This window comes from Sminthopsis crassicaudata, chromosome 3, assembly GCF_048593235.1.
Source record: "Sminthopsis crassicaudata isolate SCR6 chromosome 3, ASM4859323v1, whole genome shotgun sequence".
Lineage (NCBI taxonomy): Eukaryota > Metazoa > Chordata > Mammalia > Dasyuromorphia > Dasyuridae > Sminthopsis > Sminthopsis crassicaudata.
The window spans coordinates 212,782,649-212,807,371 of NC_133619.1; the positions used below are offsets into that span (position 1 = coordinate 212,782,649).

The 24,723-nt window shown below is 34.2% G+C and overlaps 1 protein-coding gene across 1 annotated transcript in view; it reads right to left on the reverse strand.

The window, feature by feature from the left end:
* NHS (NHS actin remodeling regulator) overlaps positions 1-24,723 on the reverse strand; it is a 453,302-nt gene that overhangs the window by 21,526 nt on the left and 407,053 nt on the right. Inside the window, 1 exon segment of the mRNA XM_074299895.1 lies at positions 20,736-20,869. Coding sequence (XP_074155996.1) covers positions 20,736-20,869 — 134 coding nt within the window.

A 24,723-nucleotide genomic window follows, 5' to 3' on the forward strand; every position in this document is an offset into this window, starting at 1 on the left:
CTTATTCCTCAAAGCTGGGCATTCCTTAAATCATATTACATAAGTACTTTTTAAATGAAAAAGTTGCAGTACTAAGAAGTTATATATTAATGAAAATTTTGCAAATTAAATTATATGTTAAATTTAATGAAATACTATTGTGAGTTATTTTTGCATAATAAAAAAGATTTTTGTATAAAGTTAATAATGATTCCTTAATTTATATTTTGTTTAAATCCATATTTTCAAAAGTTGGGTTTGCCTAAGATAAGGTTTATATAATGGTATGCATTTTGTAATGCTCCATAAAATAGAGACCATATCTTCCCAAATTCACCTGTGTATACATGTTAAATCCATTGCCATGAATGCCAAGAGACTGACTAAATCATTTTATTGAACAGTATAAAATAGAGGTCTGACTATATCACTTGTGGGCTCAAAAAGTTTCAGTGTCGCCCTTTTATTTCTAGGATAAAATACAAACTTCTCTGATAACCCCTTTATTTTGCTTCTGGGGTAATTAGGTGATACAGTAAATAAAGCATTGAGCGTGGAGTCAAGAAGACCTAAGTTCAAATTTGGCCTCAAATACTGTGTGATCCTGAGCAAGTAATTTAATCTTGTTTGCCTCACTTTCATCATCTGTAAAATCAGTTGGAGAAGGAAATGGTAAACCACTCCAGTATCTTTGCTAAGAAAACACCAAATGGGGTCACAAAGAATTGGACATTATTGAAATGACTGAATAACAGCAATTATATAATCTGGCTTTTTGCATATTATTCCCCTTCACATACTCTCCATTCCAACTAAATCAGTCTATTGTATACAACATTCCATTTCCTGTCTCTAGACTATGCTTGGAATGCATTCCTTCTTTAGCTCCAGTTAGAATCCCTAGCTTCCTTCAAATCTTGGATCAGGTACTATTTCCTAATCCCCCAAGACTGCAAGTACCACTCCAAATTACTTTGTATTCATTTGAAATATATTTTGTATTTATTAGTTTACAGGTAACATCCTCCCAATAGGATGAAAGCTTCTTAATGTAACCTTTTTGATGTAGAATATTACCTGTTGAATGAATGAATTGAATCAACAGAATGGATAATTATCTAGGGCTTGGAATTCTTTTGACAGTTGCTAAATCAATTTTTCTATGGAGACAGTGTGTTGGGGTAGTTGTAGGAAATGCCTTGGAATCAGGAATTACTAGATTCATTGTCTATGGCTAATGCTACCTGTGTGACCATGGGAAAGCCAAGTACTTATCAACTAATTATGTTTTCAGGATAACATCCTTTGCTATATGCTCTTCTTGGACTTGGACTTGGAAGAGTCTTACATTTGTGTTCATGTCTCCATCACTTAGCACAATGCTTGACATATAGCAGGTGAAAAATAAATGCTTTTCATTCATTCATTAAGTAATGTCCCATTTTTAGTAAAAAAATATTTTGCCTTCAAATAGTATAATAAATACATATCATTTATTCATTTTTGACTCAACAAAAACATTATTTTGTTTTTTTTTAATCCCAGATTAAATTTTTAGTCTATATTATGGGAAGCTTCTATCTAGATGACAGTTTCCAAATGGACTCTGCATACTGGCCTTAATAAGTTCCTTTCCTTTCATTGTTCTTAATAAAATCATCTTTCATAAAATTGGTTCAAGATTTTATTATTTTACCATTTTGGTTATCCCCTCCAATGATACAGTTTGTATTTATTTCATGCCTTAGTAGATGTTCTTTGTGAATTTCTGTGGTCAAAAATTCATCAATTGGTAGCCAACCCCCTGTTGATGAACCTCTTTAAACTTGGACAATGGATACATGGTTCCCATTGCTTTCATATTCATGATCATTCCAGTTTGGTAGAACCTGAAAGAGTTTATATTGAACTCACAAAGAATTGACAAAATCAGATGATCTATGCCATAATAACACATCCAAATAGGATTTGATTTGAGATTCCGTACTTTGGAATTGAGTACTCTCTCTTCTGAGGCTTCAATAGCATGAGTGTTAAGAAAGTGGAGGCTTTAGTACTTACAGAGACAGATGCCAGATTCAGTTCAATGATCTGCTCCCAAATTATAAATCAAACCTTGGCTTTTCATAAGTCTGACAATCTCTCTACACATTTTTCTTGAATTGGAAAAGAAGGCTGTTTTCTAAACATCTGTCTCATTTTAGCTAAAATTCTATTTTAGTCCTTAAACAGTTTCCTTGCCTAATTTTGTACTCACCCTAATTTCTGGGTCGCGGAGACTTTTTCACTGAAATCAGGATTGTGTCTGTCCCATGTTCAGGCGCCAAAATGTAATATTTTTTTCTAAAGTGTGATTGTCTCTGGGAGCAGGTTTCTTGGGGAGTTTCTGGGGGCAGCCTTTGTTTCAGTTCTGACCCATAACATCTCCTTATAGGATCAGATCAATCATACTGAACCATGCTAAATTAGATAACTATTGTCTCTATCAATTCCAGTGTATCTTACGCCTTGTAAGAATCCTAATAGAATACTTCCTTAGCAAGGGCCAAAATTGAATCTGGGAGAAATATTCTATCTGGCAGATATAAAAACTTACTCTCTCTTATCTCCTGCCAGTCCTCTGCTCCTTTCACTATCCAATTCCAGAGAGGCTTGACCAATAAATGAAAGTAAGGAATCATGCCTATTACCTGTGCTCTGTTATTCTCTTACAATATCTCTTCCCTAATGATTTCGGGCGTTTCACCTCCAAGACCCTTCTTATCACCAATCCACCTGATAAATCTCTTGTCAACTTGATTTGCCAGTGGACAAGCCAAACCTAGCTTAGAGTTAGAATTTAGGGTTTAGAATTTAATTTCTTCAACAATGGGTTTGTGATTATATTAGTTTGAATCCTGATGAACAATGTAACCTATATCCAATTTCTCTAATTACATGATATAATTCTTTTTTATAACTTGAATAATTTCCCCAAACACAACAGTTTTTTATCTGATGATTCTAATGCTTTGTGGGCAATGCTATTTAGAATAATAGGCAGTAAATGTAATTCTATGTAAATAATAATTTGTTGCTCTGTAGTGATATTTAATACTTGTTTTAAGGTTTATAAAGCATTTTTTCCTAAAACAACACTGTCAGGTAAGTAACCCAGATATAACATGCTCATTTTACAGAAGAATAAGCTGAAGAAGCTCAGAGCAGGAAAGTGAGTTTCTCATAATCACAAAGTTAGTAAGCACAGAAGTCAGAACCAATGCTGGTACAGACTGCCTCCCAAGTGAATTAATTTTAAAACTTTTTTTTTTTAAATCATTGATCTCTTTCTTTTTTTAATGCTACAAACATGCATCTACTTGGTTTCTTAATCTTCATAGCCTGTTCTTTCTCTGGCTGCAGAGGAAAAATAATCTCCTGTCATATTTTACTTTCTTCTATTTTTAATTTTATATTTTAGTGGGTGACTTATTTTCATTTGAACTATAAAAATTACATCTATTTATTAAATATTTATACAAAAGTTGCATTATCCTAGCAGAAAAGGAAAAAAAATCTAGATTTTGTTTCTGATTTGATACTATATGACATTCAAGTATCTGTCTTTTAGAGTTAATGATCAGATTTTAGAGTTAATCATTAGAGTTAATCATCTTGCTAGTTATTGTGAAAGACATTTAATACAAAGTAGGAAGGACTCAGACCTTGAAACAAAGCCTTTGAAAGGGGTTGTTGTTCACAGGGAAGTGAGTGCTTAGAGTGAGCAGAACAAGGTTCCAGCAGGTCTGGCTCCAACACTGACTGGCTAGTCTATCTCATGTCAAACATTGAATTTCTTCCTTTCTTAGGGTCCTCACATATAAAGTTATTTTGATAATATCTGCTCCATTTCTATTCCACAGATGTATCATGGGGGGCCCCTGGGAAGTATGTCAGAATCGGAAATCAAGATGCAGTGACAATTCTGCCACTAGTCATGTGAGCACATGGGCATGTAGGCAATGCAGCTCTCTCTAGATCCTTTCACATTTGTTCTTATCTGAAAAAGCAGAGGATAGACTGTATGTTCACTGAAGTCCCACTAATCAGGAGGAATCAAAAGTACATACATTATATATAAATGCATTGCAGACCTTAGTGGAAACAAAACCAAAAGAAAAAATAAATTTAATATTTTCTCCTTAAGGTGACACCTGTTGATATCTCCAAAATCACTTTATAAGAATGAGCTCACTTTACTTATTGCAATACATTGAAGGATAAAGTGTGAATATCATAATAATTGATATGAAAAATCTAAGGTATTAGGCAGTGAAAGAAATTTTCCCAAAGATAGCAGAAGTACTAAAATTAGTCCCAACATAAGTTTTTGCTCTCTTACCCTGACCCTAATGTTCTGCAGGATTATCTGATCCCTGGTTTTCTTCTTTAAATAATATTATTTTTATATGTACATATACACTCTGACCACCACAATGTATATACGTGTATACAGTAGATTATGTATATATGTGTGTATACATATGTAATGTATGCACATATATATTTTGTCAGTCATCTATCCATACATCCATACATGCATCCAATCCATGAATTTATCTATCTATCTATCAAGTGGAGAGCTTTAAGTTGCAGAGAAAGTGCCAATTTGTATTGGTAAAGGGAGTTTTCTCAGGTCCAGTCTTTGCGTGTGTGTGTGTGTGTGTGTGTGTGTGTGTGTATGTATGCACACGCTATCACTTAGTATTCAAAAAAGTATATTTAACATTACCCCAAGACTTCATAATACTATATTAAAGTTAGTTGTAGTTGGTTTTTCGTGATGTGACCAGAGAAATGGGGACAGGAAGCCTGGAGCAAAGGCTATTACTATTATCTAGCTGGGCCCATCATTCAATGAAACTATTCTGCAGCTTCAAAAAGGATAGAAAACACATCCCACTTGACTAGGATCACTGTGATGTTAATTCCAATAAGGATCTTATTCATCCTCTTCTGTCAGCTTTGCCAATTAGTATATCTAATGCAAAGGGATGCTTAGCTCCTTCCACACTCAAAAACCACGACCTCCAGCATAAATAAATAAACAGAACAAAGGCAAAGGAGACTTTGAAGTATGTGAAGAAAATTCTCTTTGAACTTCAAAATGACACAAATATCTCCACCTGAATGATAGTAGTAGAGAACATGAATCAGAAAAATGAATGATTCTAACCATTCTTTATCACCCAACCCTCATGCTCAGCTGGTGTGGTCTGATGCAAAAGGTTTGAAACAGCTGTTTCAGTGAGTCCTAAAGTTGAATTAAACCCTTCAAATAATAATTTAGTCCAGATATGCAGAGGAAAAAGTGTGGCAAGTTCAGATTTCCTCTGCCAGATTTAAATATATACCAAACTCCACAAGAAAAAAAATTAAATATTCCCACACCATATATACCCCAATTTTGTTTTGATTTCTATGGAAGTTACTCACACAGCAGAAGTTCCAAAATATACAAAAGAAGCAAGAACCAGATTAGGAATGTTGTTTATAAATGTAAAGAGAGTAATGTTCAGTTATGTCAACATGTACAGGAAATTTGTAACATTTTCAGCTTTCAGAATCAAATTAATATGCCCTCTGGTGAAATGAAGGAAGTGCTGGATTTGGGCTCTCAGTTTTAGTTTCCTCATCTGTATAATGGCCATAAAAATAATTCTTATCTCCCAGGATTGTTGTGAGGATCAAATAAGAAGATATTTATAAACTGTTTTGTATACCTTAAAACCTTAAATTCCTCATAAAAACAACCATTAACCAGACCTGTTTGATTAACATTATTTAGATCAAATTCTGATGGATGTGGCCCTCTTCAATAATTAGATGAACCAAATCGATTCCAATAGAGCAGTAATGAATTGAACCAGCTACACCCAGGTAAAGAACTCTAGAAGATGACTATGAAACCACCTCATAGAATTCCCAATCCCTCTATTTTTGTCCGCCTGCATTTTTTATTTCCTTCACAGGCTAATTGTACACTGTTTCAAAGTCCTACTCTTTGTGTACAGCAAAATAACTGTTTGGACATGTATACATATATTGTATTTAACTTATACTTGAACATATTTAACATGTATTGATCAACCTGCCATCTGAGGGAAGGGGTGGGGAGAAGGGGGGGGGGAAAGTTGGAAAAAAAGGTTTTGCAATTGTCAATGCTGAAAAATTACCTATGCATATAACTTGTAAATAATAAATTTTTAAAAAAGCTATAATAAAAAAAAATTATTTAGATCAAAGGGCTGAGATTTTGTAATAATTGTGACACCTACCCAAAAAAATAAAGTGGAAAAACTCAAGTTAAAGTTAAATACTCCCCCTAAAATACAAATGAAAACTCCCAAGTAATTGAGGAGGTTTTGAATAGTTTTTATTTTCCTTTGAAATATCCAGAGAATTTCTTCAAATTTCTGCCATACATCAGTAGATATAAAAAGGATAAGAAACTTTGGGAGGCTTCATTGGAAAGCTATATACATAATTTGGAGATTTTCAAGTTTAGATTATGTGTGGGCATGTCATAGAAATGATAATCAACCAAGAGAAAAGATCAAAATATAATTTAACAATGACTTAATTGTTAGTAATCTATTCAAAACTATTTAAGCATAATAAAGTATTTGAATTTTTTCAAATAATTCAAAAACAAATCAGCAATCCCTGCTATTAAGGAACTTTCAATTTAATAGATAAGTGCACAGACAATATAAATACCCTAGGAGAGATATGAAAACAAAAAATGCTATAGAAAATTTAGAGAAGGTAGAGATAAATTCTGGTTTGGGGATTATTTATTAAGGCTTATTACTGGAGTGGCATTTTCATCTAGGACTTGAAAGGATGAGTTGGAGTTTTGATAGGTAGACATGAGAAAAGAAGAAAAAAGAAATTGTAATAGCAAAGGCACAGTGTTAGTGAAGCACAGATTCTGTTTTAAAGAATGTTGAATTTGGCTGGGTCATACAGGACTACCAAGTGATAAGAGCTGAAAAAGTAAATGAAGCCAGATCATGGAAGCCTTCCTTGAAGACTAGACAAAGAAGTGTGAATTTTTATTTAGCCAGTAATAAAGGTTTTAGAGAGAATCTTCTGATGTGAAGACTTCTTATTTGAATGATGACAATTGACTCATTAACATCTTTTTTATTTGAAATAGAACAAGATGCAGCCAAAGCAGTAATAAGGGGAAATCTTATATTTCTAGAGGCCAACTTGCATAAAATAGAGAAAGAGAAAATCAATGAATTAGGCTTGCAACTAAAAAAGCTAGAAAAAAAGAGCAAATTAAAAATGCCCAAACATGAAACTTGAAATTCTAAAAATAAAAGGAGAGATTAATAAAATTGAAAGTAAAAAACTATTGAATTAATTAATAAAACTAAGAGTTGGTTCTATGAAAAAAACAAAAAAATTAATAGATAAACCATTGGTAACTCTGTACACCCAAGATAAGATCAAAATGAGTTTCATGATTTAGGCACAAAGAATGAGATTATGAATAAATTAGAAGAAAACATAGGATAGTTTTACCTCTCAGACTTGTGGAAGAGGAAGGAATTTGTGACCAAAGAAGGACTAGAGATCATTATTGATCACAAAATAGAAAATTTTGATTATATCAAGTTAAAAAGCTTTTATACAAACAAAAGTAATCCAGACAAGATTAGAAGGGAAGCAATAAACTGGGAAAACATTTTTACAGTTAAAGGCCTCATTTCCAAAATATATAGAGAATTGACTCTAATAAGAAATCAAGCCATTCTTCAATTGATAAATGTTCAAAGGATAATAACAGACATTTTTTCAGATGAAAGAAATTGGAAAACTATTTCTACTTGTATTAAAGGGTATTCCAAATCATAATTGATCAGAGAAATGCAAATTAAGACAACTCTGAGATACCACTACACACCTGTCAGATTGACTAAGATGACAGGAAAAGATAATGATGAACATTGGAGGGGATGTGGGAAAACTAGGACACTGATGCATTGTTTGCTGGAGTTGTGAATGGATCCAATCATTCTGGAGAGAAATTTGAAACTATACTCAAAAAGTTTATCAACCCTATGCATACCCTTTGATCCAGAAGTGTTACTACTGGGCCTATATCCCGAAGAGATCTTAAGGAAGGGAAGGGGACCTGTATGTGCCAAAATGTTTGTGGCAGCCCTTTTTGTAGTGGCTAGAAACTGGAAATTAAATGGATGCCCATCAAATGGAGAATGACTGGGCAAATAAGGGTATATTGGATGCTATGGAATATTATTGTTCTGTAAGAAATGGCCAGCAGGATGAATATAGAGAGGCTTGGAGAGACTTATATGAACTGATGCTGAGTGAAAATGAGCAGAACCAGGAGATCATTATACACTTCAACAACAATACTATATGAGGATCAATTCTGAGTGGCTATCTTCAGCAATGAGAGTATCCAAAATCAATTCCAACTGATCAGTTATGTGTTTCTGTTGAACCAGCTACACCCCCACATAAGAAACACGGGAAAATGAGTATGGACCACAACATAGCATTTGCACTCTTTCTGTTGTTGTTTGCTTGCATTTTTGTTTTTCTTCCCAGGTCATTTTTACCTTTTTTCTAAATTTGATTTTTCTTGTGCAACAAGATAACTGTATAAATATGTATACATATATTGAATTTAACATACACGTTTAACATGTACGGGACTGCCCTGCCACCTAGGGTAGGGGGGTAGAGGGAAGGAGGGGAAAAGTTGGAACAGAAGTGTTTGTAAGAGTCAATATTGAAAAATTACCCATGCATATGTTTTGTCAATAAAAAGCTATAAAAATAATTTTAAAGAAATTTAAATTTAAAAGAAAAAGAAGAAAAATAGAAATAAATAAAATAAATTAGAATAAAATAAATAAATAAATATAAATAGAACAAGAAAAAATGGGTTTAAACTATATCAAGAAAGTATCCAGTTTTACTTTGTTTTTTGAAGTAATAACAAGCATATATATACATACATATATTTATGTGTCATACACACATATACATATGTGTACGTATATTGGAACTTTTAAGTTTTTCTTTTTTTTTTTCTTTTTCTTTTTTCTCTTTTTTTTTTGACTTTTTAAAAATTAATTTTATAATTATAACATTTTTTGACAGTACATATGCATAGGTAATTTTTTACAACATTATCCCTTGTATTCCCTTCTGTTCCGAATTTTCCCCTTTCCCTTCACCCCCAACCCTAGATGGCAGGCATTCCCATACATATTAAATATGTTATAGTATATCCTAGGTACAATATATATGTGAAGAACCAAATTTTGTTATTGTTGTTGTTGTTGTTGTTGTTGTTATTGTTGTTGTTGTTGCTGCAAAGGAAGAATCGGATTTGGAAGGTAAAAATATCCTGGGGAGAAAAACAAAAAAAATGCTAACAGTTTACACTCATTTCCCAGTGTTCCTTTTCTGGGTGTAGATGATTCTGTCCATCACTGATCAATTGGAATTGAATTAGCTCTTCTCTATGTTGAAGATATCCACTTCCATCAGAATACATCCTCATATAGTATTGTTGTTGAAGTGTATAATGATTTCCTATTTCTGCTCATTTCACTCAGCATCATTTGATGTAAGTCTCTCCAAGCCTCTCTATATTCATCCTGTTGGTAATTTCTTACAGAATAATAATATTCCATAAAATTCATATACCATAATTTACCCAACCATTCTCCAAATGATGGGTATTCATTCATTTTCCAGTTACTAGCCACTACAAAAAGGGCTGCCACAAACATTTTGGCACATACAGGTCCCCTTCACTTCTTTAAGATCTCTTTGGGATATAGGCCCAGTAGTAACACTTCTGGATCAAAGGGTATGCATAGGTTGATAACTTTTTGAGTATAATTTCAAATTTCTCTCCAGAATGATTGGATCCATTCACAACTTCAGCAACAATGCATCAGTGTCCTAGTTTTCCCACATCCCCTCCAACGTTCGTCATTATCTTTTCCTGTCATCTTAATTAATCTGACAGGTGTGTAGTGGTATCTCAGAGTTGTATTAATTTGCATTTCTCTGATCAACGTGATTTGGAACACTCTTTCATATAAGTGGAAATAATTTTAATTTCATCATCTAAAAATTGTCTGTTCATATCCTTTTACCATTTATCAATTGGAGAATGGCTTGATTTCTTATAAATTAGAGTCAATTCTCTGAATATTTTGGAGATGAGGTCTTTATCAGAACCTTTAACCTTAAAAATGTTTTCCCAATTTACTTCCCTTCTAATCTTGTTTTCATTAGTTTTGTTTGTACAAAAGCTTCTTAATTTGAAGTAATCAAAAATTTATATTTTGTGATCAATAATGATCTCTAGTTCTCCTTTGGTCCTTCCTCCTCCACAAGTCTGAGAGGTAAACTATCCTATGTTCCTCTAATTTATTTATGATCTCATTCTTTATGCCTAAATCATGGACCCATTTTGATCTTATCTTAGGATGTCCTGTTAAATGTGGGTCCATGCCTAGTTTCTGCCATAATAATTTCCAATTTTCCCAGCAGTTTTTGTCAAATAATGAATTCTTATCCCAAAAGTTGGGATCTTTGGGTTTGTCAAACACTAGATTGCTATTTTTATTCACTATCTTGTCCTATGAACCTAACCTATTCCAGTGATCAACTCGTCTATTTCTTAGCCAATACCAAATGGTTTTGGTGACTGCTGCTTTATAATATAGTTCTAGATTGGGTACAGCAAGGCCACCTTCATTTGATTTTTTTTTTTCTTTACTTCCCCTGAAATTCTTGATCTTTTATTCTTCCATATGAATTTTGTTGTTATTTTTTCTAGGTCATTAAAATAGTTTCTTGGGAGTCTGATTGGTATAGCACTAAATAAATAGATTAGTTTAGGGAGTATTGTCATCTTTATTATATTTGCTCGGCCTATCCAAGAGCACTTAATGTCTTTCCAATTATTTTAATATGACTTTATTTTTGTGGCAAGTGTTTTGTAATTTTGCTCATAAAATTCCTGACTTTCCTTTGGTAGACATATTCCCAAATATTTTATATTATCGACAGTTATTTTGAATGAAATTTCTCTTTGTATCTCTTGCTGTTGGATTGTATGATGTATAAAAATGCTGACGATTTATGTGGATTTATTTTGTATCCTGCAACTTTGCTAAAGTTCTGAATTATTTCTAATAGCTTTTTAGCAGAGTCTTTGGGGTTCTCTAAGTATGCCATCATATCATCTGCAAAGAGTCATAGTTTGGTTTCCTCATTTCCTACTCTAATTCCTTGAATCTCTTTCTCGGCTCTTATTGCTGAGGCTAGCGTTTCTAGTACAGTGTTGAATAGTAATGGTGATAGTGAGCAATCTTGTTTCACTCCTGATCTTATAGGGAAAGGTTCCAGTTTGTCGCCATTACATATGATGTTTACTGACAGTTTTAAATATATGCTCCTTATTATTTTAAGGAATAGTCCATTTATTCCTATATTCTCAAGTGTTTTTAGTAGGAATGGATGTTGGATTTTATCAAATGCTTTTTCTGCATCTATTGAGATGATCATATGGTTTTTGTTAATTTGGTTATTGATATGGTCGATTATGCTAATAGTTTTCCTAATATTGAACCAGCCCTGCATTCCTGGTATAAATACCATTTGGTCATAGTGTATTATCCTGGGGATGATTTTCTGTAGTCTTTTTGCTAATATTTTATTTAAGATTTTAGCATCAATATTCATTAGGGAGATTGGTCTATAATTTTCTTTCTCTGTTTTCAGCCTACCTGGTTTAGGTATCAATACCATGTCTGTGTCATTAAAGGAATTTGGTAGGACTCCTTCAATCCCTATTTTTTCAAATAGTTTATATAGCATTGGAGTTAGTTGTTTTTTAAATGTTTGGTAGAATTCACATGTAAATCCATCTGGTTCTGGGGATTTTTTTCTTAGGGAGTTGGTTAATAGCTTGTTCTATTTCTTTTTCTGAAATGGGACTATTTAGACTATTTACTTCTTCCTCTGTTAATCTGGACAAGCTATATTTTTGAAGATATTCTTCCATTTCTTTTAAGTTATCGAATTTATTGGCCTAAAGTTGGGCAAAGTAGCTCCTAACTATTGTTCTAATTTCCTCTTCATTAGTGGTGTGTTCTTTTCATTTTTAAGACTATCAAATTGTTTTTCCTCTTTCCTTTTTTTAATCAGATTTACTAAGGGTTTGTCTATTTTGTTGGTTTTTTCATAGAACCAACTCTTAGTTTTGTTAATTAATTCAATAGTTTTTTACTTTCAATTTTATTAATCTCACCTTTTATTTTTAGAATTTCAAGTTTCGTGTTTGTCTGGGGGTTTTTAATATGTTCCTTTTCTAGCATTTTTAGTTGTAAGCCCAATTCATTGACCTTCTCTTTCTCTATTTTATGCAAGTAGGCCTCTAGAGATATAAAACTTCCCCTTATTACTGCTTTGGCTGTATCCCACACATTTTGGTATGATGTCTCTCTTTTTTTTTTTTTTTTTGAGGCTGGGGTTAAGTGACTTGCCCAGGGTCACACAGCTAGGAAGTGTTAAGTGTCTGAGACCAGATTTGAACTCGGGTCCTCCTGAATTCAAGGCTGGTGCTCTATCCACTGCGCCACCTAGCTGCCCCCGATGTCTCATTATTGTCATTTTCTTGGGTGAAGTTATTAATTATGTTTATGATTTGCTGTTTCACCCAATCATTCTTTAGTATAAGATTATTTAGTTTCCAATTTTTTTTTTGGTCTATTTTCCCCTGGCTTTTTATTGAATGTAATTTTCATTGCATTGTTGTCTGAAAAGGATGCATTTACTATTTCTGCCTTACTGCATTTAATTTTGAGGTTTTTATGTCCTAGTATATGATCAATTTTTGTATAGGTTCCATGAACTGCTGATAAGAAAGTGTACTCCTTTCTGTCTCCACTTAGCTTTCGCCAAAAATCTATCATATCAAGTATTCTATTTACCTCTTTGACTTCTTTTATTTATTTTGTAGTTTGATTTATCTAATTCTGAGAGTGCAAGGTTGAGATCTCCCACTATTATAGTTTTGCTGTCTATTTCTTGTTACAGCTCTCTTAATTTCTCTTTTAAGAATGTAGATGCTGCACCACTTGGTGAGTATATGTTTAATATTGATACTGCTTCATTATCTATGCTACCTTTTAGCAAAGATTATAAAGCCCTTCCTTATCTCTTTTAATTAGATCAATTTTTGTTTTTGCTTGATCTGAGATGAGGATGGCTACCCCTGCTTTTTTGGCTTCACCTGTAGCATAGTAGATTCTGCTCCACCCTTTTACTTTTATTCTGAATATATCACCCTGTTTCAGGTGTGTTTCCTGTAAACAACATATAGTAGGATTCTGGCTTTTAATCCAGTCTGCTAACTGGTTCCTCTTTATGGGGGAGTTTACCCCATTCACATTTATGGTTAGAATGACTAATTCTATATTGCTTGCCATCCTGTTAACCCCTGCTTATGCTTTTCTCCTTTCCTTCCCTCCTACCCACCTACCCAGTATTAAACTTGTGAACACCACTTGCTTTTCACAGCCTCCCCTTTTTAGTATCTCTCCCCCACTTTAAAATTCCTCCCCCTATTTTACCCCTTTTCCTCATAATTTCTGTATTCCCTTCCCTTTAGCTTACTCCTTCCCACCCACTTTTCAATGAAGTGGAAGAAGTTTCACCATAAATCGAATATGTCTATTGATACACACTATGTTCATCCCCCTCCTTTCTTTCTCTCAGATATAATAGGTTACTACCTTTGCCTCTTCATGAGATGTAGTAGCACCTCTTTACCCTTTTTTATGATATAATTTCCTTTCCACCTCTGGTTTCTAGGACAAATTATACAGGTGTTCTTTACATATCTTTATGGCAGAATTTCTTTTTACCTTTTTAGAAATCTCTTGAGTTCTGTATTTGAAGATAAAACATTTTGTGTAGATCTGGTTTTTTTCATTGAGAATAGATGGAATTCACTTATTTTGTTAAATGCCCATCTTCTTCCCTGGAAAAGGATGCTCATTTTTTCTGGGTAAGATATTCTTGGCTGCATACCAAGTTCCTTAACCTTTTGGAATATCATATCCCAGGCCCTTCATTCCTTTAATGTGAATGCTGCTAGATCCTGGGATATCCTTATTGTGGCTCCTCCATATCTGAATTTCTTTTTTCTAGCAGCTTGCAGTATTTTTTCCTTCATCTGATGGTCCTTGAACTTGGCCACTATATTTCTTGGCGTTTTGATTTTAGGGTCCCTTTCAGTAGGTGATCGATGAATTTTTTCAATGTCTATTTTACCCTCTGTTTCCAAAACATCTGGGAAGTTCTCTTTGATAATTTCCTGGAAAATAGTGTCCAGGCTCTTTTTTTCCTCACATTTTTCAGGGAGTCTGATTATTCTCATATTGTCTCTCCTGGATCTGTTTTCCTGGTCTGTTGTCTCCCCAATAAGGTACTTGACATTCTTTTCAATTGTTTCGTTTTTCTGGTTTTGCTTGACTACTTTTTGGTTTCTCCTTGAGTCATTCATTTCTACTTGTTCCAGTCTAATTTTCAATGATGTATTTTCTTCACTCACTTTTTTATATCTTTTTGTAATTGTCCAATTGAGTTTTAAAGTGAGTTTTTTTTCTTCTATGGAATTTTTTTTTCCATTTCATCCATTTTATTTTTTAGAGAACTGTTTTCTTTTTCCAACTCACTAATTTTATTTCTCAATGATTTGTTTTCTTTATCTACTCTGGGATGACTTCTCCAGACTCTCTTGCCAAGCTTCCCTTTCCTTTTCCCATTTCTCTTCCAGCTCTCTTGTGAGAGCCTTTTTGATTTCCTCTATGAGAGTTTTATGTATTGAGGAGCAGCTCATATCCCCCTTAGGGGATTCCTCTGGAGACAATCTGCTTTTAGTCTCCTCAGGGTTTGAAGTCTGCTCTCTCTCCATACAGAAGCTGTCAATGGTTAGAGCCCTTTTGAATTTTTTGTTCATTTTGTCAGAGTGGGAATCGAAGAAAACAAATTAACAAGAGAAACAATAGATCTGTTTTTGGGGGGTGGGGCTGGATGGTGTTACTGAGCTTTCTCTACAGACTGCGGGAGACTGCAGCAAGGCACTAGCAGGACAGTGATGGCTGCAATGGGTCTGCGCTCTGAGGCTCTAAGAATGCGCTGAGTCACTCCTAGTGGGGGTAGGGGTGGCTGGGTCCCGAGAGATGCTAGCTTTCCAGGGGTTTTATTCTTTATCTCCAGTGTTTACACCTTCTCTGCTGATCCTGGCTTGCTGCCAAGATGGAGTATCCACACTCGGGTAAAGGTCGTTTCTCAGAAGTGGAAGAGATCGTACTTCTCCCCCCTCCAGTCTGAGCTATGTGAACTGCCTGCCTCATTCTCACTCCTGCCCTCAGTCTGCGCCCAGTCTGTTCGTCCCCTTCCCCGAGCAAACACAGACCTTCTCTGGCGAATTTCAAGGATGTCTTCTGTTGGTGATTATTTGTGGATTTCTTTCTGGGTCAAGCATTAATTCCGAGGCTTGTCATGAAGTAAGTCTTGAGAGAAAACGTGGAGCTCAAGCAGCTGTCTGCCTCCTCACTGCCATCTTGGCCAGAAATCAACTTTTAAGTTTTTCAATGTGCATTACTCACAACAAAACTTTTAAGGAAAGGAAAACTATTATTATACTCATTTTATGAATGAGGAAGTTGAGAATTAAGTGATTAGGCTCACTTAGCTGGTAAATGTCAGAGCATTTGAATCTACATCTTGTCCTAACTTGTCCAGCATGTTTCCCACTATATTTAATGTAAATTGGAAAGTCTTCTGTAAAATAGAATCTTCTCCAAATACTAAGGATCATTAAAATAGTTTAAAAGGTTTCTGACTATTGATAGGGGTTGAGGATTATGTTCCCTTTGCTAGAAATCTTGAGAAATCATCTGTCAAAGACACCACAGGTATAGTCTAGTTTCTTAGGATAAAGACTTAATAGTGGAGAGAACATGGAATCATAAAACCAAGGTTCAAATACTAGCTAGTTATTAACCAATTATATAAACCAGAATAAGTCATTTCATTGGGCATCAGTTTTCTGGGGAATGAAACGGAAATTTTGCATAAACTTGAAGTCCTGATTTTCTTTTAAATCAGTGGTTCTTATTATACATCAAAAAAAGTATCCATCTCAGGGCTGTTCTCCAGTCTTAACTCAAGAGGGCTAGGGAATCTAACTTGGAAGTCTAACACACTCCCTTACTTATCTTCACTTTCTTTCAGTCTGCCAGCCATTTTTCTTTGTCTATAAAGATCTCTATGCCTCCTCCATTTTCAATCCCTCCTTCTCCCTCTGCATCTATCCCTTCTAAATATCTCCCTGTCTCTCTGCTCCTTTTTGTGATGAAACTCCTTGAAAAGATTACCTACAAAAGTTACTTCTAACTTCCTTTTCTCTTGCTGCTTTCTTAACTCTTTGCATTTTGGTTTTTGACTTCCTCTAACCAACACTTTTTTTTCTCCAGAATTACAAATGATTTTCTAATTCACATATCCTTTTCTCAATTCTCATCCTTCTTGACCTCTGATCTCTCAATAGCTGTTGACACTATTAATTACCCTCTTCTTCTTGATATGCTGTTCTTGATATATTTTTATGGCACTATTCATTTCTGGTTCTCTTTCTATCTATCTGACTGCTTCTCAGTCTCTTTGCTGGATTTCATCTAGGTCAAGTTTTCTTAGACTTTTTTCCCTTGTGACCTCTCTTTGCTTGAGAAATTTTTACATGACCTGGGCATACAGGTGTATAAAACAGGTATACAAATCAAACATTTATTGATGATCATAATTTGTGACCCCACATTCAGTTATGAGATCCTGTATGGGTTTGTGAGCCACAGTTTAAGAAGCTGGGATCTAGGTTATCACTGGTAACTGTGAGTATCTTACAGAGCTGTTTATCCTAGGCTCTGATGTCTTCTCCTTCTATATTATTTCACTTGGTCACTTCATCAACTTCCATGGATCAATTAAATTATCATTTCTATGTTGATGATTCTTACATCCACACAACCAATTCCAGCATCTCTGATTTCCTCCAGTCTTACATCATATTAGACATTTCAAACCAGAAGTCTTATAAACATATTAAAATCAATATGTCCAAAACTGAACTGATCTTTCTTCTCAAACCCTCTATTCTTCCAAATTTCCTTATTATAGTTCTAAATACTATTCTCCTCCCAATCTCCAAGGCTTTTGTCCTAGGTATCATCCTTGATTCTCACTCTCCCTATCTAATCTGTTATCATACCTATTGATTTAATATTTATGACATGTCTTAAATACATCCTCTTCTCTCCTCCAACACTGCAGCCTCCACTCATCTGCCAAAGTAATCTTCCTAAGGCACAAGTATGAACATGTCACTGTCTCCAGGATTAAATATAAAAATCCTCTTTTTGGTTCGTAACCTTCATAACCTGCCCATCCACTGATTTTTCTAGTCTTCTTCTGCATAACTTCCTTGAGTCCTCTGCCCAGTACTCTGTGACCCAGTGGTGCTGGCCTCCTTGCTATTCCTTGAACAAGATGTTTCATTTCCTGACTCCCAGCATTTTCACTGGTTGTCCTCTAGTCCTAGAATGCTCTCTCTTCTCATCAAGGCTTCCTTCTAGCTTCCTTAAAGTTCCAACTAAAATCCTACTTTCTACAGAAAGATTTTCCTCCTTCTACAAATCCTACAGAAATGACTATACTTATATAGGACATATCAGATTACTTACTGTTTTGGGGTTGGAGAACATAAAGAAAGGAGAGAAAAAAATTGAAACTCAAAATCTTACAAAAATGAATATTGAAAATGATCTTTAAATATATTATTGGGAAAAATACTACCGAGAAAAAATATTTTTAAACGTTTGCAGGCCCCAGATCAAGAATCTCTGTTCCATGGTGTCCCTCTCCTCTCCAAAGTGTCTCTATATTATTTCCTTCTCAATATTTGGAATTCAGGAATGTATTATTTTATTTTTTATTTTTTTAAATTAATTTTTATAATTATAACATTTTCTTTGACAGTACATATGCATAGGTAAATTTTTTTTTACAACATTATCCCTTGTACTCCCTTCTGTTCTGAGTTTTTCCCCTCCCTTCACCCCCTCCCCTAGATGGCAGGCATTCCCATACATATAAAATATCTTATTGTATATCCTAGGTACAATATATATGTGCAGAACCGAATTTTGTTGTTGTTGTTGTTGCAAAGGAAGGATTGTATTCGGAAGGTAAAAATAATCTGGGAAGAGAAACAAAACAAAACAAAACAAAAAAACAATGCTCACAGTTTACACTCATTTCCCAGTGTTCCTTTTCTGGATGTAGCTGATTCTGTCCATCATTTATCAATTGGAATTGGATTAGCTCTTCTCTATGTTGAAGATATCCACTTCCATCAGAATACAATTCAGGAATGTATTTACATGATGATATAAATGATTGGTGTAGTTTAATATGTCATCTCTCCCAAGGGTAGTTATATTTCAACAAGGAACAAAAGTAAAAATCTCTAATTGTAAAGTTGCAGACTTTGGTAGGTTAAATGAGCAATACATATTTCAGTGAAGTTTTTTTGATCTCTTGGAATCATGTCATTTAGGCAGCTGCATATTCTATCTACTATAAGACCAATACTGTTGAGGGAATTGTTACTCTCATTGCTTTTTTTAGTTCTCAAAGATTTTGTTCATCTAAATTGGGAGGGTATGATTTCCTGCAAGTTTTATTTGAAAATTCTCTTGCTCAAATTAAGTGTGAATAAACTAAACACTCCTACTTATGGGAGCCAAGGGGTTACTTTGAAGCAGTAACTAAAGAAAGGAGGCAGGAGGTTTGTCTCAGTAGTGGTCTTTATGGTGGGCTTCCCCATGTAAGAGGAAAGTTATTTCTTTTTACAACTGGGACTAATCATTGACTGAAAAAGTCTAAAGAATTATCTGAAATTGTCAGCTAGCCAACTAGGCACATGAGGTTATAGCTATAAAAATGAGGGAAGGAAAACAAGTGGATCAATGCATAACATTCCAGAGCTTTCCCTTCCCCATTGCCCCACCTTTATCCCCTTGCAAAAGTGTCACTGGAGACTGTTATATATTTGGTTACTTCTCTAGTGAAGTAGGTCAGAGAGTGCAATGTAGAAGTGGTATAACATGTCAGAAATTATGTATAAGCATCAAGAGTAATTTAAATGTCATGAAGAGTTCATAGAATTTCTTCCATTTGTCATCAAATCATGAAAAAAGTATTCTTTCCCTGAGAATTGGGCTCTTTAATGGAGATGCTACTGAACAGAACTTGACACTTTCAAATAAGTACTCACCCACTGGGAAACTAGCAGTATCAAATCTCTGATAACTTCTTCCATCATTTTACATCTCATCATAGAAGACTCAAAAAAAGTTACAGGATTACATGATCTCTCACAGACTTTTGTATTGATAGAACTGTGGTTACATACATTTTATTACAACTCATGACTGTTTTCACATCCTTATGCTCACAGTACTGGTACCAAAGAAAAAGGACAAAAGCAAGTGTACGTAACAGAGCAATCATAGTCCTAGTTGGCACCTGGTCCAAAAGAAATATAAGGCTCTTTGAGTAATAATATTAGGTTCAACAGTCATTTAAAGATTAAAACATTATTCTTTGTGATATCACTATTGTCTCATTATCCTAAGGATTTTAAGATCATATATCTTAAACTGGGAAGGGTCCTTACTAGTTATCAAGTCCAACCTCCTCATTTTAAAGATAAGGAAATTGAGTGTGAGATAGGTTGGGATGCCTAGGTTCACAAAGTTAAGTAAGTGGATGAAGCAGGTGGAATTGAACTTAGACATTGATTTAAGACCCTTCATTCTCTCTAAGTGATCACCTTTCAACCTCTAAATTTCCTGGTATTCATTGTTGTCATTCTAAAGAGTTAGTTATCTTTAAAACTCAAAGACCAATAAATCTTGCAGTGAATAGCCCTTGTTACTAATAAGTTTATTCAGGCTTCCCATAATGATGCCAACATATAATCTTACTGCTTGATCCATTGATTGGACTGTGGGAAGTTGACAAAAGAAAGTAATATCTAGAATTTCTGGAAATGCTGAGAAATTTAGCACACAAAAGTAAAACATCCAATTAAGGTTGTTGATCTGTTGCCTGAAAATGTCTCCCCATCTTGTTAAACTAAAAACTATGCTCTTACAAGATTACCATTTTTATTTTGTAAAGAATCATAGTCCTTTATGTCTTTGTCTCCCCCTTAATACATTATTCCAAACTTCTCTTGGCTTTCCTCAAACATTCTCCTAACTGCATAAAATGTTTTGTATTATAATTATCTTTCATCTCCAGTAACTTAATTTGTCATGTTTATTACCTCTATCACTCTCAATTGTTGGGATTGATCTTCAAGGGAATAAGAGAAAGAGAGACAACAAACAATTACATACACACATATAGTTTTTTTTGTTTCCAAGTGTCTCTCAATCAATCATGCTACCCTTTGTGACCAAAGGGCAGAGGTTCCCTATCAACCAGTCTCTTAGGCTACTCATCTAGAATTAATAATAGATTTTTATTGATAGGTGAATCCACCAAACATGGAGGGCAGAAATTCTTACCGCTAAAAAGTGCCGGTCCTTAAGCTCAAACCTCTTCCGACTGTAGGATGCAGGTAGAGAAGGAAGTAAGGGTGCCACTACAGAAAGTGGAATAGTTACTCTTTGTTCTCGATGATCCCCACGGTTCCGTTGTTCTGTTTTAGGAGAAAGGTGAATAAAGAAAAAATTATATTTTCCTCTGGAGAAATCATTAGCTAAAAAAAAAAATTAATTTTAACTGGTCTGTAGTTGAAAGATTAAGGTTTCTGAAATAATCTTAGTGTTTTCTTAATGCTAACTGGCAGATACATTTCAATGATCTAATCTTGTACAGTGTGATATACAGCTCTTATACAGTGTGATAACTCATTTTAAGGTGCAGATACATAGTGCAGTAGATGCAGTTCCAGACTTGCAGTCAGGGAGACTCATCTTCTTGAGTTCAAATCTGATCTCAGACACTTATTAGCTATGTGTCCCTGGACAAGTCACTTAACTCTGTTTGCCTCAGTTTCCTCATCTGTAAAATGAGTTGGAAAAAAATGTTCAAACCACTCCAGTATCTTTGCCAAGAAAACCCCGAATAGGGTCATGAAGAACTGAACATGATTGAACAACAACAAAGCTTATTTTAAAAAGTACTAGAAACACTGCAACTTTGGATTTGTCTTCTTTCAGCATAATATAAGGAAATTTTAAAAAAAATTTAACACTGGGAAGTATTCCTATGTCTACACTGTGGGAAGTTTCATTGAAGAATGGAGATTCAGAAACAAAAGAATAGCTATGAAACCTTCAGGAAAGAACTCTTCTTTTTGAATAATGAATAACCTTCTAAATCTATATTATTCAATAGGTTATGGGAATTAAACTTGGGAATCAGGCAAGAGCAAACAACTGAAAGAGAGTAAGCCATTATCTCTATGAATAGTCCTTTAGGATAGGGAATGAAGTGTAACTATGGAAAACCTGAATGTTTATGTTTATTCAGATGTGTTGGTAATTTATTAATTTCACAGAACTGATTGATGAAAAGTCCTAGAATATATTAAAACAATATTTTATAGGTGCTTCATTGAGTATGCCAGCAACTCCTTCCACCTCTACTTCCCATATTTATAATTACCCCAAGTACCAGAATCTTAGTATATACACATGCCCAGGAGACCAAAATCCATACTAAATATCTCCAAGTAAGAAGGCCCAAAGTGAACAGAAACTTCTCTTATTCGATACTCTATTAGTCAGAAGTTTCTACAACCAGAATCTCTATACTATTCTAATATATTTGACTTTATTAATGCTAATACTAAGAGTTGGTATTTATTGTGTATGCTGTGGTTTACAAAGAGCATTTTGAACAGCATCTCATTTGATTCCAACCTTGTGGAATAGACCATGCAAATATGATTAAGCCATATTATAGATGAAAGGCTCAAATTCCAATCTAGTCTTTATTACTATGGTCTCTTAAATGTTCAAACCCCAAAATAAACTGGACTTAGTATCATTTTGGTTTTGCACATTTTTCTACTATATTTTAATTCTTTGAAATCTGCATGAATACCAACTATGTGCAAGCAGACCAACTCAATGGAAGCTGATTCGTATTGATCTAGACCACAGAAATGGTCAAATTAATTCACCTCTTGTCTTTGACCTTACCCTTTTTCTGCCCCAATTTTTAAAGTACATCTAGTTTAGGAATTAAATGTTTACAGCTTTTTAATAAGTGTTATTATGTGTACCATTAAAAAAACATTTAGATGTATAGGAAGGAAACAATTATTTACTAAGCATCTAATTTGAACCAGGCATTGTGCCATGCATTTTACAAATGTCTTATTTGATCCTCATAACTACGTTGGAAGATAAGTGCTTTTATTAGCCCCATTTTACAATTGAAGAAACTGAGGCTGGCAGAGATTCAGTGACTTGCCCAGGATCACACAGCTAGAAGTGTCTGGGACTGGATGTAGTATCATTTACCATTCACTAGAGTATTTGATTAGGCACAGTACACCTTCATTATGTCAGAAAAGTTTTCCGTATTTCCTTTTTGTGTAGAATATGCCTTTCATAGTATATTAAACTGGGGGTAAATTCCAAATCCCAATTTGTTTGTTTTTAATTTTTAACAGGTTACAGTATCAATTTCCCCACTGCCAAACTCTCATCCAGGTCCTGAGTCAGATTTTCCTAAAAAAAAGCTCTCCAATTTGAGTCCCTACTTTAATCAACCAATCAACAAACATTTATTAATCACTTACTTCATGACAGACACTGGGTTGAGGATTCAAAAAAAAAAAAAAAAAAAAAAGACAGAAATACAAAATAATCCTCTTCCCTCCAAAAGAGTAATGGGGAAGACAATATGTAATTACACAGAAATCTATAGGATATACACAAAGTATACTCAACATTATCCTTCTTAAACTGTTCTAGATTGAGTTATCATTGATGGTAGGCTTTATTATTTATCTACTCTTATCAGCTATATGTGGGTCAGGAAAATATTGTTTTCTTCTTTATCTCCTCCTGGTAATTTTTTATTCATGTTATACTTTTCATGTCTAAAATAACCTATTCACATCACTCACTCTATTCTTTACAATCCTTGAAAACTAGGTTTAAAAAAAAATAAACAACCCCAAAATCGGCCCCCTCTAGAACACTGTCACTGAATAATTCAAAATTTCTGGCTTCCCTATACCATTCCATTGAACTTAACAGAGTGGTACAGTATGGAAGAAGAGCCTTTAAAGCAGTGCTTTTGCTTTATTTGAATTTTTTTTGCATCCAATGAATAATTTTTAAAAGTGAAATATTATGTAACCTATGCCTTTCAGTTAATTGTGTGACTGTGAACATGAGAAAGCCTGCTGTTAAAAGTCATCTGCAAAAACTTATTGTTTCTTTTCTCATAATTTTCTCAAAAATACTCTTATATATATATATATATATATATGCATATATATGTAATATATCATTCTCATCTTTGAAACAGCAAAATGCTTTCAACAATCTCAAGTTACTAGATGACATAAATCCCCGTCTGTTTAATGTCAATATTCCCCTTGTAATACTGTGTATCTGGTAGTCATGAGATATCATAATTCTGAAGAATCAACATTTCATATTTTTCCCCCCCTGAGGCTGGGGTTAAGTGACTTGCCCAGGGTCACACAGCGTCTGAGACCAGGTTTGAACTCAGGTCCTCCTGAATTCAAGGCTGGTGCTCTATCCACTGCGCCACCTAGCTGCCCCCCAACATTTCATATTAATAGAGAAATTTATGGTGGGTCTTACTAGCCTCTGTCATATTATTAACCATATCTGGCATGCAAGAAGTGAAAGATATCTAGATAAGAGAAGAGATTGCCTAGTCAAGTTAAAGGATAGCAAAAGGCCTTAATAATACGAAGAAATGATAATACCTAGAACTTCTAGAATACTGGGTTAATTCTCTTAATTGTGGGTTTATAGGAGAGGAAAATGATTTTAAAAAATGCACAGGAAAGAAAGGTGTGGATGGGTTTTCTACCATTGGAGGGAATACATGCAAAGATAATTTTCAACATTCACCTTTGCAAAACCTTGTGTTCCACATTTTTCTCCCTCTCCTCCTGCATTCCCTCTCTCCACTCCTTTTCACCAAGACAGCAAACAATCTGATATAGGCTAAACATGTACAATTCTTCTAAACATATTTCCATATTCATCAGGTTGCACAAAAAAATCAGATCAAAAGGGGAAAAACATAAGAAAGGAAAAAAAAATAAGCAAGCAAACAACAACCAACAAAGATGGAAATGCTGTGCTTTGATCTAACAAATTCTTCTTTTAAAGGAGTTGTTTTCTTAGTAGATTTTTTTTCTCATTTGGCCAACTATATTTTTTAAGGAGCTGTTTTCTTGAGTCAGTTTTTGTGCTTCCTTTTCCAAGGTGTTGACTCTTCCTCCCCTTGCCCCACAGTTCTGTGTAATTCTCATTCCTTTTCCCAATTTTT